This window comes from Canis lupus, chromosome 10 (assembly GCF_011100685.1).
Source record: "Canis lupus familiaris isolate Mischka breed German Shepherd chromosome 10, alternate assembly UU_Cfam_GSD_1.0, whole genome shotgun sequence".
Taxonomy (NCBI): domain Eukaryota; kingdom Metazoa; phylum Chordata; class Mammalia; order Carnivora; family Canidae; genus Canis; species Canis lupus.
In genome coordinates this window covers 39170201-39185016 of record NC_049231.1, presented here as the reverse complement: position 1 = coordinate 39185016, position 14816 = coordinate 39170201, and the positions used below count along the sequence as shown (strand labels likewise).

At 45.5% G+C, this 14816-nt stretch overlaps 1 protein-coding gene across 1 annotated transcript in view; it reads right to left on the bottom strand.

Annotated features, from left to right (window-relative positions):
• TGFBRAP1 (transforming growth factor beta receptor associated protein 1) overlaps positions 1 to 14816 on the bottom strand; it is a 62689-nt gene that overhangs the window by 26053 nt on the left and 21820 nt on the right. The window contains 4 exon segments of the mRNA XM_038550896.1: positions 1192 to 1346; positions 3802 to 3996; positions 13186 to 13645; positions 13647 to 13886. Of these exon segments, the coding sequence (XP_038406824.1) occupies positions 1192 to 1346; positions 3802 to 3996; positions 13186 to 13645; positions 13647 to 13874 (1038 nt within the window). The 5' untranslated portion in view covers positions 13875 to 13886.

Genomic DNA, 14816 nt, shown 5'->3' with positions numbered 1-14816 from the left:
ACAGCCACCCCTCTGGGACAGCCTCAGGGCTGCAGGGGGAAGTGGCTCACCGCTGCTCCTGAACCCACAGGAGCTGCTGCTCTTCCTTTGCCTCTGCTGCCCCCTGCTGAACGCTAATAGATCAGTTCCACTTTAAATAACTAGGACCCCGGAGGAACAGTTTATCATTCTTTAAATATAGAAAAGATGCCCTCTTCACATGTAGTGAGCCCCGCATAACATATAGAGAAGCTGAATCCCTATGTCGTGCACCTGAGATTTATGTAACATGGTGTCTCAACTCTACTCAAATAAAAAAAAAATTACAGAAAAAGATGCCCACTTTCACACTTATAACAGTAAGTTACACGTCCGGTCTTCTTTCATTTGGCAGCATAAAGCAGCTGAGGTCAGAAGGCATTACTTCATTGCACAACAGTCACTGAGTCTGGTGCCAATCTGGCTGATTGGCACTATCGAGGGATCATGACGAAGTCACAGAACTTTTCATGATTGGTTTCTATAATCAGTGAAGTAGAATGTTTCATTACTTTCAAATACGTAGAATAATGTGAACTAACCTAACAACCAATTGAGCAGTAATTTTTAGGGAACCTGATTTCAATGGACATAAGAATAACCCATGATTCTTGGATCCATTTTATTTATCATTCCAACTATATTAAAGTTGGTGTCTCAAGTGCATTAAAAGTTTTCTCCTATGGAAATTAATTAGATGAATTCCTGCAGAATTAGATCATTTACCAGTATGGCTAACAAAGCTTTTCCTGTAGATACTGAACGTCTAAACTTTTAGCATTGAATCCTGTCCCAAGAAATGCAAATTCTAAATTAGAAGACAAATTAAGCTGATGTTACTCTTGAGGTTTATGAGCACTATGCTCCTGACTCTTCTCTGAAGGCCCAGTGAAAAGAGAGTTGATTAGAAATACCACTTGGTATCAAGTCAGAGCTTCACAGTTTGACCTGGCCTCAGCTGGCAGTGAGGCCTCAGTCCAGCTCTCCAGCTGCTCTGCAACCTGCCTCCGTATCTGTGTAATGGGGATGGGCTTGAGGAAGTTAAACCACAGATACAGAAGCAGTCTGCAGGATCATGGCACACAAGAAGGGCCAACGTACCTAAGTGAAATCTGAATGTCATGTAGCTGGTGGCTTGGTGGCACGGTTTCCTGTGACCAACTAATTACAAACCTGAAATTTTTCTTTTGGAATGTTCCTCCGGGCTCCTTTTGCTAAAACCAAAGCCTCTTCCACTCTATGGCTTGCTAGAAGATCCTGTATTTGCTTTTCCAGGGGCAATGGTACCAAGATGTAAACTCCTTTACTTGTAGCAACAATCACTCTTCCTGGGAAAAAAATTCAACAATATTGGAAAGAGAACACACTGCACAGACACACGCTGTTTCCCCCAAATAGGATTGTCATCCGATCTGATGACTGATTTGTCTTTTTTTTTTTTTTAAGATTTTATTTATTTATTTTAGAAAGAGAGAGAGAACACAGAGGCAGAGGGAAAGGGAGAAGCAGGCTCCTCGCTGAGCAGAGCCTGACACAGGGCTCAATCCTAGGACCCTGAGATCATGACTTGAGCAAAAGGCACACGCTTAGACTGAGCCACCCAGGCACCCTTGATGGCTGATTTCGTTGTAGTTCTCCCAACACAGAATTCCTACAGAAATTATAAATTACAATGCTTTTATTTTCTTCTTCCCATATTGTCAACTGTCAGAAAAAGGGTGGGATGCTAATATCACATTTCCAAAGTACAAAATATGCTTTTTTGCTGTTTGTTTGAAAGTGCTGATAAATTTAAAATCAGTTGAGCAGTGGGGCACCTGGGTAGCTCAGTCAGTTAAGCATCCGACTTCGGCTCAGGTCACGATCCCAGGGGTCCTCGGATGGATCCTGTCAGGCTCTGTCCTCAGTGGAGGGAGCCTGCTCCTCCCTCTCCCTCTCCCCCTGCTCATGCTCTGCGTCTAAAATAAATAAATACAATCTTTAAAAAATAAAATAAAATAAAATCAGTTGAGTAGATACATAACATATAGTCCAAAGAAGTTGTACAGATCAATTATGGCAAATGATTTATGGGAATTATGATATACTTCCTTTTCTTTCCACGATAGTTTATAGGAACCTAAGATTATAATACTACATTCTGAACCATTAGATATTTCATACTCACCTACCATCCAAATACCCAAGTCTTGGCCTGACTTTATTGACTTCCCCGTAGCCCTGTGAGTTCACCTGACCTGCGGCCAACACCATCACCCTCATGTTACTTATGAGACCCCGTGTCGATAGCCCACAGAACTGGAGCTGCAATCCAAGACGCTCCTGCTACAAAGCTTTGAGTTCTGCTCCCCTCTGGAGACATTCTTTAAGCAAACTATTACTGTGCATAGGAAGCAATGGGATGATCTTTCCTTCCTGTCTGAAAGATGACTCAGTGCCAGCCAAGCCTTCCCACTCCTCTGCTCTTCTCTCCTGGGAACCCATTGTTTCACTCCAGCCCTCTGTCTGGTCTAACAGGCCTCTTCTCTCCTTGCCTGGACATCTTCTTTTTGGTCTTCCCATTCTGCTCTCTTGTCCACATTATCTGCCTTCTATATCACAAGCGAAGTAATTTTTTTCATACTCAGATGAGATCCTGTCCCTTCTCTGCACTGGTGTCCCTCTTCCTTGCCTGCACCTGGGGGGCAGGGGGGTATTATGTTGGCAGTCTCTATGTGCTCATGACCCTGTGCCCACCTCTACCACTCAATGTCTGTGGCACTATGATATTGTTACAAGACATGTGCTTCTGATATGTGTGTTGGGACCCCAACTGGAATGTGACATGCTTAGTGTGGGGGCCAAGAGTCTCAGTAAGTTTATATCCCTTGCATCTATAACAGGAAGGGGGATGTTTGGTGAGCTAAAATCCTTAAATGGCAAATACAACGTGTAAATCTAGATCAATTCCCGGTTGGAAGAAAATAGCATAAAAGACCTTCTTGGGACAACTGGGGAAATCTGAACACGGACAGGATATTAGAGTTGATTTTCTAAGGGGTGAAAGGGCTTTGTGGTTATATAGGAAAATACTCTAACTCTTAGGAGATGCATGTTGCAGTATTTCAGATTAAATGTCATGATGTCTTTTACTTACTTTTGAATGGCTCAGTGAAATGTTTACAAGTGCTGAGCCAAGGTGAATGGTATATGGTGCTTCATTTTGTTTTTCTTTCGACTTTTCAGTACGTTTGAAAATGTTCGTAATAAACTTTAAGAAAGTAAAAGAAACCCCTTGCCTGGCTCACCACTGCACACAAGGGGAGGTTACTCCTGGAGGCCCTGGTCTCTTGCAGCCTCAGCTCATACCAGCCTGGCCCTCCTAGTGTCAGGGCTCCCTCTTGTGCAAATCTGCAAGTACCTTTCTCTCTACCTGAGGTTCTTTCACACCAAATCTGTTGGGTTGACTCCTACTCATCCTTCAAGGTTTGGCTCAATACCATCTCCTTCAGGAAGCCCTCTGCAATATTTCCAGGAAACATTCCCCCCTCCCGCCCCCCACTCTCCTCACTGGCCTTGTTTCATGCCTATCAAGCTCCTAAACTGCTAGTTATCTGTCCAAATGTCTATTTCCCCTTTAACCTTGGAGCCCCTGCAGCACAGACTCCGTATCACCATCACCCATGTAGCTTCTAAGTTTAGCATGAGGTCCAGCTCTGAAAGGGGCCTTAATAACATTTACTGAAGAAACGTCACAAAAGGGTTGAGAACTAAGTTTCATTAAGATTCTTGTCAAAGAGGTACCTTCAAAGTCCTGTAGAATGTGGCCTTCCTTAAAGGGCAGGGTCTGCTTCTGCTGCTGATCCAACATGCTGTGCACTGTGATGAACTCATCATCGAGCGCTATGACGTATGGAAAGCAAATGGCCGCCCCAATCACATTCTCCGACCAGTGCACGGGGGCTCGCTGAGATATGCCAGCAACTGTGGCAAACATGCCTGCAAAAATAGGAAGCGTTAGGTGAGCCCCCAAAGGACCATGGCACTTTTCCTTACTGTAGATGTGTCTGGATACAGAATACCACCCCCTTCTTCCTTATATTTCAAGATTGGAAAGATAATTTATTATGCTGCAGGTGTGGAGAACCTTCCATGACTTAATTTTTTTGTGAAAAGAACTATTCCCACCCCCCCAGAATGTGTACCTTTCATTTACTTCCAAGTATAAATGAGCTTACAAAAAAGGTTTACATGTACCCCCCCCCCAAAGGTTTATAAAGCACATGTCCTCACCTGTGGGGAAAAAAATGATTTCCAAACAACTGAAGCAGCTTTGCCAGCTGTCTCTCATATCCAGTCCTGCAACTGGTTAGTGTCTCTAACTTACGGCTCTTCCTTGTTGAATGGATATTGAATACATTCCCTCAAGCATTTACTGAGCTCCTACTATGTGCCAGACACTTCACAAAGCATCCTATCGGGAACTGTCCCTGCTCAGAACTGAAGTCTAATATTGGACATGGGAACTCTATAATGCAGGCATAGAACCAGTTTGGCCCTTCAAGACACACTGCTGTTGAGTGTTTGTCAATAATATCCATACCAAATGACAGCTTATCTGTCACATGCATAAAGTACCAAACTAGCCATTTCCCAATGAGCTACATATAGTCCACAGATACTGGGGTTTACCAAAATTAAGATAGTCACAAAGTCAATCCATTTTAACTTGGTTTTCAAACTAGTTGACTTGAAACACCTTTAAAAACAGCACGCTATTGCCTGCAAACCATCAGCTATTACTGCAATAAATTTTTTTTTTTTTTTTTTTTTTTTTTTACCACATAGGATGCAGAATGCGGAGTGGGGAGACAGAGACAAGGAGAGAACTTCAAGATTAAAACAAGGGAACGTATCTCAACTATATCATGAGCAAAATTCCTAAACCCATGAAATCATCAACCTGCCTAAATTTTCTGTAGTTATAAAGATGAAATATGCTGCAATCAATCATTTGTAAATAGAGCTCTTTTCCTCTAAATCAGGCTGTTTCTGAAACTGGGTATTACAGGGACCTCACACACGTGTACATGCCCTGCTCTTAATGTAACACACTCAAGCCCCCCTGAAGAACAGCACTGTGCTCAGAACACTGTTAGGTCCTGCTTAACACTTCACATACGGGCTCTCAGCATGTGAGAAACAACTGGAACTCTCAATCTGAGGGTTGCTCGAAGTGAGCTGGGGGGAGTGGATGGGCCAAATGGGTAATGGACATTAAGGAGGGCACTTGTTGGAATGAGCAGTGGGTGTTACATGCAAGTGACGATCACTAAATTCTACTCCTGAAACCAATACTATACTATATGTTAGCTACCTTGAATCAAAAAAAAAAAAAAAAGAAAAGAAAAGAACAATAAGCCCAGAGAGTGTGTGTGTGTGTGCGTGCTCATATGCGTGTGTGCACACGCATATGTCCCCTAAGGAGTCACAATTACCTAACACAAACCATTCTCATCATAAGTATTTCTCATTGACCCTTCAAAGTCTCCAAAAATCATTAGGAAAAAGACTAACAACACAGAGAGAGGGGCTATAAATTAGTATACCTTTTGCACAAAAGGCAAAGTGCAAATAGCTAATAAATCCCTGAAGATTCTCATATTCATTAGTAACCAAGGGCATAAATTTAAATGAAAAAATAGGCCCAGTAAAAACCACAACTTTTATCCAATGATTGGCCAAAGATGATAGATCGATAATTCTAAATATCAGTATCGCGTAAGGAAACACTCTTTGAAGAATAATTTGGGTATTATCTACCAAAACTGAACATAAACTTACCCTCTTCAATTGATTCTACTTGCCAGCTGGCAAGTACAAGGATGATCACAGTGATATTTTTAGTAACAGTGTAAAACTGAGTATAATACACTAAAAGAATATGTGGTCCTGGGTGAACGCACCACGAACAGGAGAGAAAGCTAGCTCACCTATTAAATGAGTACAGACAAAAGGAACTACTACAAATGAGCACACTGGGCAGTGATTTCAGTTCAGTGAACATTCGCTGTGTGGAGCTCGGAGTTAATGACCAAGAGACAGACCAAGGATTCAACAGTTCATGAGTGGTGAAGGGGTTAAAGGAAATACGTAAATAATGACCACTTGAGAGATAAAGACCAGGGCACAGAAAGGTGTAAAATGCTGTTGGAGTGCTGATGGCAGCTCTGATGGAGGTCAAGCCCAGACAGAGCTGAGTGATCAGCCTCCAGCTGGCACAAGGAAGAGGGCCCAGGGAGGGCACAGCAGTGGGGAGGGCATGTGTCCCTGAACAGGGCAAAACCCGTCAGAAAGTCAAGTTGGCGCTGGAACAGGGAGCACTGGCCTCTAGTCAGGCTAAGGAGTGCCGCCTGTGTCTGTGACAGCTCACAGGTGTGTCCGAAGGCCCGCCTGCCACAAGTGTGGAGGCTGTGTGCCAGGGGCCACACAAGGGGAGGCCCTGGCCAGGCCAGGGCTGGAGCAGAGCAGCAGGGGTGGGGTGGGGGGTGGGGGTTGAACTTCCGGGGGGGTTGAAGCCGGGAGCCTGGCAGCTGACTCAGTGGGAGTGAGAGAGGGGGTAAATCAAGGGCCACCACACAGCTGTTAGCCTCAGGATTAACAGCCCCTCAGGGAGTCTAACACAGAACAGGGAGTAGGATGCAGCGCTGGTCAAGAGGCAGTGTTTGCACTTCCCAGAAATGGATGTCACAGACTTCCAGGAGAGGGGAGTCTGGCATTCCAGGGCTTTCTCGTGGGGTGGTGGTGGCATGCTTCCAGAAAGGGGCAGGTTGTTCCATGTAGCACACCAAAGGCACAGCACAATACAGGGTGTCTGTAAGCGCAACCGAGAACTGCTCCTGAGGCTGGCAGGGCCTTTGTTCCCGTCTCTTTCCAAAGCAGGTATGAAGTCAGGAGTTCAAAGAAAACACGGAAAAGTCCAACCACATGACTCAGAGCTGGAAGGCAAGACGGAACGATACCGGCGGCTGGACAGCGCAAGGGGCTGAAGGCCCCAGGTGTGGCATTTCCAGTGTTTTACGGTAACAGAGAGGATGAGGACATAAGCACAACCTGAACTAGCCTGCCAACTGCATCACCAAAGTATTCAGACAGCATTAAGAACTGCTGGAGAGAAACCGAGGGCTAGAGTTTTGAGAAGTATCAAGAATGTGGAATGAGGGCTTAGCTTTGGAGGAAATTCTGTTAGCACTAAATGTCCTGTGCGTTTAGAGCCAGCCAGCTAAAAAGAAGCTGAGGGGACAGGTGCCTACATGCCACTCACCCAGGCAGTTGGCAATCGTAAAGCCCTGGGAGGACAAGCACACATTAAGGCAGAAGATGCTGTGACACTTTGGGTCAAGTAACCATGTGAGAGTGGATAGCTCACTCTCATGGGGACATGGATGGTAAGATGTTGTCCAGTCTCATCCTGGAATTAAATCCAGGTGACTGCATTTCCCCCACTCAAGGCTGGGTAGCATGTGGGCCAGGAAGTGTACAGTGCAGAGGGCCTGACATGAATGTTCTCATAGTAAAATAAGCAGAAACCAGAGGTCAAGAACTAAGGCTTCTATACACCCAGAAAGCAGAAGATGACACTGGAATAAAAGAGCGGAGCAGTAACTGCCAGCTGATAGGCCCAGGGCAGGCAGTAGAAGGGGCCGCAGAACCACTTAGGAACAGGAGGTAACTGTTATTAACACCCACAAATTAATTATATGTCTGCTGAGCAAGTGACAAACTATTGTTTCTATATTGTCCAGTAAAGTGCTGTCAACGTGCAAATGTAATAAATATGTAAATGGTACATCCTTAAAAAGCATTATTTTCAATCAGGCACCCTTTAAAGATTAGAGGTCTCCTTATCTGAACTAGGAGCCGGGGAGAGGGCCAGGGGGCTGTGTGAGTCAGGAAAAGCTGAATTATCTGCATTTCTCAAGAAGTAATTATCAAAGGATAGAGTTTAAAGTCACAAGACTCCATCACGTTATGAAAATTTCAACAAAGTATTGCTGAGAATAGGAAAATTCAAGCTCAGGCAAAAAGCTAAGAGTGGTTTCTCATGACATGGGACTGAGTGTGTATAATTTTCAGAGAGAAACAGGAGCAGAATGAAAATATAGAGCTTTCATATGTTTAAAGGTACATTTGCATTCCTGACAATAATTTATTTGAACTTAGTTCTATATTTTTATAAAGATTTTACTTATTTGAAAGAATGAGAGAGAGAGAGAGAGAGAGAGAGAGAGAGAGAGAGAGAGAGAAAGAACAGGGGGAGGCAGAGGTGCAGAGGGAGAAGCAGATTGCCGGCTGAGCAACATTGGGCAGGGGGCTCCATCCCAGGACCCTGGGATTATGATCCGAGCCAAAGGCAGATGCCTCATTGCCTGAGCGTCCCATGTAATAATGCTGGTGACTACTATGCTGCATACAGAATCTGTATACGAGTAAAGTATAAGAGAGCATACAAGTGATACTGGAGTAAAATGTTTTCACTATAAAGCCTTTATAACTGAAATAGTAAGGTACTGGCTCATTTTCCACTCAGGTCGTGATCTCGGGGTTGTGAGACTGAGCCCAAATTGGGCTCCAAGAGGAGTCTGCATAAGATTCTCTCTCCCTCTATGCCCCCCCAAATAAATGAATAAATCATTTTTAAAAATGTTTACTCTTGTTCATGACAGGAGAAATGCAACTAACTACACTGATACCATTTCTCATGTATGGGACTGGGAACAACATGGGAGTTTGGATAGCATTGTCCTATGTTGCTGGGGAAAACAGAAAACATACAACTTCTATCAAAAGAATATGGCAATACCTAGCAAAATTCACATGCGTTTGTACTTTGACTCAACAATCCCACCTACAGAAGGCTTTCCCATGGATGCACCAGGAAAACACACACACACATACAAAATCCCTGTTAATACTAGAAAAAAACTCACATGACCACCAATAGGGGCCTGATTGAGATAACCATGGTGACTCCACACAACAGAGTAGCATGCAGCTATGAAATAAGAAATATCTTTGGATTATATTGTAAAGGGATCACCATAATACACTGTTAATTAAAAAAAAAAGAGGCACTGAGAAAGAGATGTAAATATCTACATATTTATTTGTATTTTTTATTAAAAAATGAAAGGATAAACCATAAAAATAGAGGTTGCCTATGGGGGAAGAAGAGAATAAGTGAAGGAGACAGGATACCAGCTCTCTGAGTATACCTTGCTGGAGCTTGCCTAACTTGGAGCCTTGTAAATGTTTACATAGTAAAAATACAAAATTAAATAAAGCCATCCCTAAAAATCAGAAGTAAAATAAGATAAATGAACTGCATACCTGGGTGGTGGCATAACCAGACAGAGGGGAACTCTTCCAAGTGACTTTAAGACACAGCAAAGTGACTGTACATCCCTGATGGGTTTTACGTCCACACCCTGCCTTAAAGACAAAAAGAACTCTAAACAACCAAACTCTCTTCAGTCATTACGTTGTGGGAATGATGGTGATAGCATCGTTCTGCGTACTGTGGGATTCACCAAAGGAACAACTACGTAGTGGTTTACGAAGACTTGCCATGCAGCTGAAAGCAGATACGAGCACAGAGACAGATGAGGTCAATGCCCTGCAGCCCTGAATTGGTTCCATCTGTATGACCTCATGACGGATTTTACCTTTACAGAAACGCATCCTTCCCAACTCTGTCCCTGAAGAGGCCTAAAAACAATGGACAGCAAGCAGCTCTAGCACCCAACTGTGGTCTCTAAACATCAGGGGTCCTTAGAGAAACAGCTGCAACCAGATCAAGGGCAGGAAATGCACAAGATGAGCCTAGAACACCTTGTCACGCCAGAAGGCCATCAACGTCCCAGGGTCATGTGAAAGGGGCTTGGCAGTCAACCTGGATTAACTCCCCTCCCCACCCCCAGCACAAATAGATGGAAACACACCATATATGTCTGCATCCATGATGTGTAAATGATAGTTTCTAAAAAACTATCACTTTCGGAAGACAGAGGAATCACCTTATTGAAAACCCTCTCGTTCTGCCTTTCTTATACAATGTACTGGGAAGCAATGAAATAAAGTATAAGTTTCTCTTCACTGAAGCAGTCCAGTTAATGTACAAAGGAGGAAAGGACAGAAACAGAATGCTGCCATTTGGCAGCCCCCCATGATTCAAAGGGTCCACGTATCACGTATCACTCATCAGTGGCTATTGACATCACAGAGAGAGAAAAAGAAATTACACAACCTCAGTGGAAGTCCTCCACCGCCTATGAGGAATTGTCTCTCCTCAAAATAAGCAAAAACAAAACAAAACAAAACCCTCACAAACCCTACATTAGAATCTGACAAACCGGGATCCCTGGGTGGCTCAGTGGTTGAGCGTCTGCCTTTGACTCAGGGCATGATCCTAGAGTTCTGGATCGATTCCCGCATCAGGTTCCCTGGATGGAGCCTGCTTCTCCCTCTGCTTGTGTCTCTGCCTCTTCTCTGTGTTTCTCATGAATAAATGAATCAAATCTTTAAAAAAAAAAAAAGGGCAGTCCCAGTGGCGCAGCGGTTTGGCGCCGCCTGCAGCATGGGGTGTGATCCTGGAGATCCCGGATCGAGTCCCACGTCGGGCTCCCTGCATGGAGCCTGCTTCTCCCTCTGCCTGTGTCTCTGCCTCTCTGTGTCTATGAATAAATATATAAAATCTTTTTTTTTTTTAAAGGAATCTGACAAACCTGGCATCCTAATTACCAGTTGGCAGGAATCATAAAGGTCAGCCTGACACAGTAAACAATAAAAGGGGATATAATAATCAAAATTCAGGCCGTGGGAAGCTATAGGTGAAATGGTCAAACCCCTTCAACAAAACATTAGGGAAAAATAAAAAGAGAAGGAGAAGGAACCTTAAGAGGATTTACTGACCCAGAGAAGCTTAACAGATCCATCAACTGCAATGTACAGGCAGTTGGGAACTGACTCAAACAAATTGGAAAATAAATATACAAATCCTTAGACATAAATGTATATGGATAGGCATTTGCATACGTCTCTCTGTATACGTGTAATAATAGGAGAAATACAACATGCCTTGATATTTGATGATATTAAGGAATCACTGTTAAGGTTTTTTTTTTTTTAGGAAAGCAATGGTATTGTGGTTTTCTTTTTTTCATTTTAAGGAACTTAGAACTACATACTGAACAATTAGTTTATAGAAAAAGTACTATGATGTCCATGATGCTGTGATAAATGATAAATCAAACAACTGGCGAGGAACTAGTTACGCCTGGAATTGAGTGATAGATACATTTGAGTTCATTAGAATGTTCTCTTTACTATATACATGTATGTTTTCCATAAGACAAGCTTTTCATTAAAATTGTGAATTTTTGCTAAAGAAAAAAAGCAGTTGAAATAAAGAATTTTTTTTCCCCCAAAGGTAAAAATCTGAGCTATCAAGCCACGAAGAGGTGTAGAGGAACCTTAAATGCATGTTACTAGGTGAAAGCCGTCAGTGCGAAAAGGTAGCCTACGACAAGACAATCTGGAAAGATCAGCAGTTGCCACAGGTTGAGGTGCAGGGGATGAACAGAGGAACATGGACGATTTTAAAGGCAGTGAACAGGGCACCTCCGGTGGCGCAGCGGTTTAGCGCCGCCTGCAGCCCAGGGTCTGATCCTGGAGACCCAGGATCAAGTCCCGCGTCGGGCTCCCTGCATGGAGCCTGCTTCTCCCTCTGCCTGTGTCTCTGCCTCTCAGTCTCTCTCTCTCTCTGAATAAATAAATTAAAAAAAAATACTTATAAAAACAAAAAAAAAATAAATAAAAAATAAAGGCAGTGAACATACTCTCTATGGCACAATGATAGATACACGTCATCATACATTTGTCCAGACCCACAGAATGTACAACTCTATGAGTGACCCTGACGGAAACCACAGACCTTGGGTGACTGTAACATATCAACGTTGATTCAGTCATTATCATGAATGTGCCACTCTGGGGTGGGGGTGGGGGGATATGGTTAGTGCAGGAGGACATGCGTGTGTTTGGGGACAGTGGGTGTAGGGGAACTCTGGACTTCCTGCTCAACCGTGCTATGAACCCAAAATTGCTCTGAAAATTAAAATCAATTTTAAAAAGTGAAAACCAGGATGCCTGGGTGGCTCAGTGGGTTAAACATCTGCCTTCAGTTCAGGTCATGATCCCAGGGTCCTGGGATTGAGCCCCACATCAGGTTCCCTGCTCAGCAGGAAGCCTGCTTCTCCCCCTCCCTCTGCTGCTCCCCTCTGCTTGTGCTCTCTGTCAAATAAATAAAATCTTTAAAAAAATGTAAAAACCACTAAGTGTACACCAACTAGTTCATGACTTCAACTTATGTTATTACCAGAAAATATGTTTGTACCCATCACTCTGAGATGAGATGCCTACACACAGACCACGGTTAAGGAGTACCGGCGGTGAGGACTCACCCTCCCCAGCACCCACAGGTCACAGATACACGCGAGCCCTAAACTGAGCCATCGGCAACCGCAAGAAAGTACAAGTTGCCCACCACGAGCAGCTCTGAGTCTTAATTTCAAGAAGGTGGCACAGAGAATTCGCAAGGCGGGATGACAGAGCCAAAGAAAGGCCTTTCAGGAGGCTGGTGGCAAGAAAGCACGGTGGGATGGAACCGCAGTGGGTACTATTATGGCCAGAACACTGACGTCTCCGGCCCAGAAAAGACGTCTCAGGGATCTCCACTGGGACTGACAGCGGAGGCTAAAAACAATCAACTGACCAGCCCACCCACATGAGAAAATCTTCCAAGGAAGTCCTACAGGACTTTTTTATTTTGCAGTTATTTACTTGAAGGAATTGTCTGCCCAGAGCTACCTTGGGGTTCCTCTTTAGCGCAGCCCGAAGCTGCCCTGCGTTTGCTGCGCCAGCCCTACAGCTGCGGGGTGAGCCGGGGACATGGGCCAATGCCAGCAAGGCCCTCTGCGGCCACCGTGCCACCCAGCCTCGGCGCTGGCGATGCCCTTCCCGGGGATCTCCTTTCACAGCTACATCCTCCCTGTCGGGTCCGGGCATGGGTTCCCGGAGGCCAGGCCGAGGGAATGGACCGACGGGAGGCAGGGGCCGGCGGAGGCTCACCCAGTCCTCCGGGGCCCGCCAGGAGGAACTCCTGTCTCCCGATCCTCTTGACGATGGGCCGCTTCTCCTCGCTGCAGTAAGGAAACAGGTCCTGGGAGAAGCCCGTGTTGTAGTTGAGGATGATGTACTGCGTGGTCAGAGCCAGGCACAGGAAGTGGCCGTCCACGGCCACAGCCAGCGGCTGCTCCGGCGTCGACACCTCCCTGACAATCTGAACCCGGTCCTCGTACACCAGGAACAGCTGGATGGTCCGGCGCTTGACCGAGATGATGCAGACTTCCACGCAGAATGGGTCCCCGCTCACGGGGTTCTCGTTCAAGGCCAACGCCACGGCCCCTTTGATGCGTGCCCCTGAGGGGACGGGCTCCAGGCTCATCATGTTGAGCAGGGTGATGGAGTTGTCACACAGCACCAGCAGCCTGTTGAGGGCCGAGGCCGCTCGCAGCTCGCTCACGGGCTTTCCGGAAGCCCAGGTGTCGGTGCAGCTGCTTGGTGGCAGAGAATGTGGCCGTCCCCGTGGGCAGCGCCCGCTCCTCTAACAGGAAGTGGTAAACCACGCAGTCCCCAGTGCCCACGTACAGGTTCTTTCCGCAGCACTCCACGCACTCGATGTGCACCCGCTCCTTGTCGCCCGCCAGCAGCTCCCACTCCACGGCGGAGACCAGCGTGAAGGCCTTGGTGCTCATCATGTCTGCGGTGATCTGTGGGGATGGGGACAGGAAGGTTAATGCAGGGTAGCCAACCACAAAGCAGGACCACGTCGGGTCTCAGTGGATATGCCCAATTCCTCAGTTATGATTTCAGTGGAGGGAAACCATTCGACCCTGTTAGGAAATAGTACGGGGAAGAAAAGCTCTCCCTCTGGGTCTCCTTCCACCAGGCAAATGGAAGACCCCCCCCACTACACCCCAGGATAGCATAGACACACGCTTTTATTTATTTATTTATTTATTTGTTTGTTTGTTTATTTATTTGGCATGCACTTTTAATTAGGGCCAACTTGCCCGTTCTTAACAGAGCTGAGATTTACACGGAGCCTTCTCAGGTTGTTCTTGGGAGACGTACCTGTTAGCAGAAGACAACCACGCATATTCACCCAGAGACGACAGAACAGAAATGTTATGGAAAAAGGCAAAAATGATCCCCCCTGATCTTTCCCTGAGCTTCTCTGGCCACCTGACTTAGCATTTAAGTGAAGTGGGTCACGACTGCATCAGGTGGTTAAGTATTACCCCTGGATCTTGTCACGAACACTGAGGCAGGGACCACACCTTGAACCCTGTGTTCCTTCCAGCATCATACTTGGCTCTCCAAGTAAATGTGTTCATGGTAAAGACGTGCCTCAGATCTCTACATCTGTCAGGTAAGGAGCTGAGGTGTCCGGTGCACTTAGGAGAAGGTCACTGACACATCAGTTAATGGATGACCTCCACTGGGAGGCCGACTGCCCCAACCTGGGGCCCTTACCTTCCTACCTCCTCCTCTGAAGTCCTCCTCTGAGGACTCTGGTTTCACACTCGACAAAGTCAGAGGCAGCAGAAACGAGCAAGATGGCCTTTCCATGATGTCCCAGCCTGCAGGAAGGCAATCCACATAGGCTCCCTAACCCACCCACACAGGAGGGAGAAATG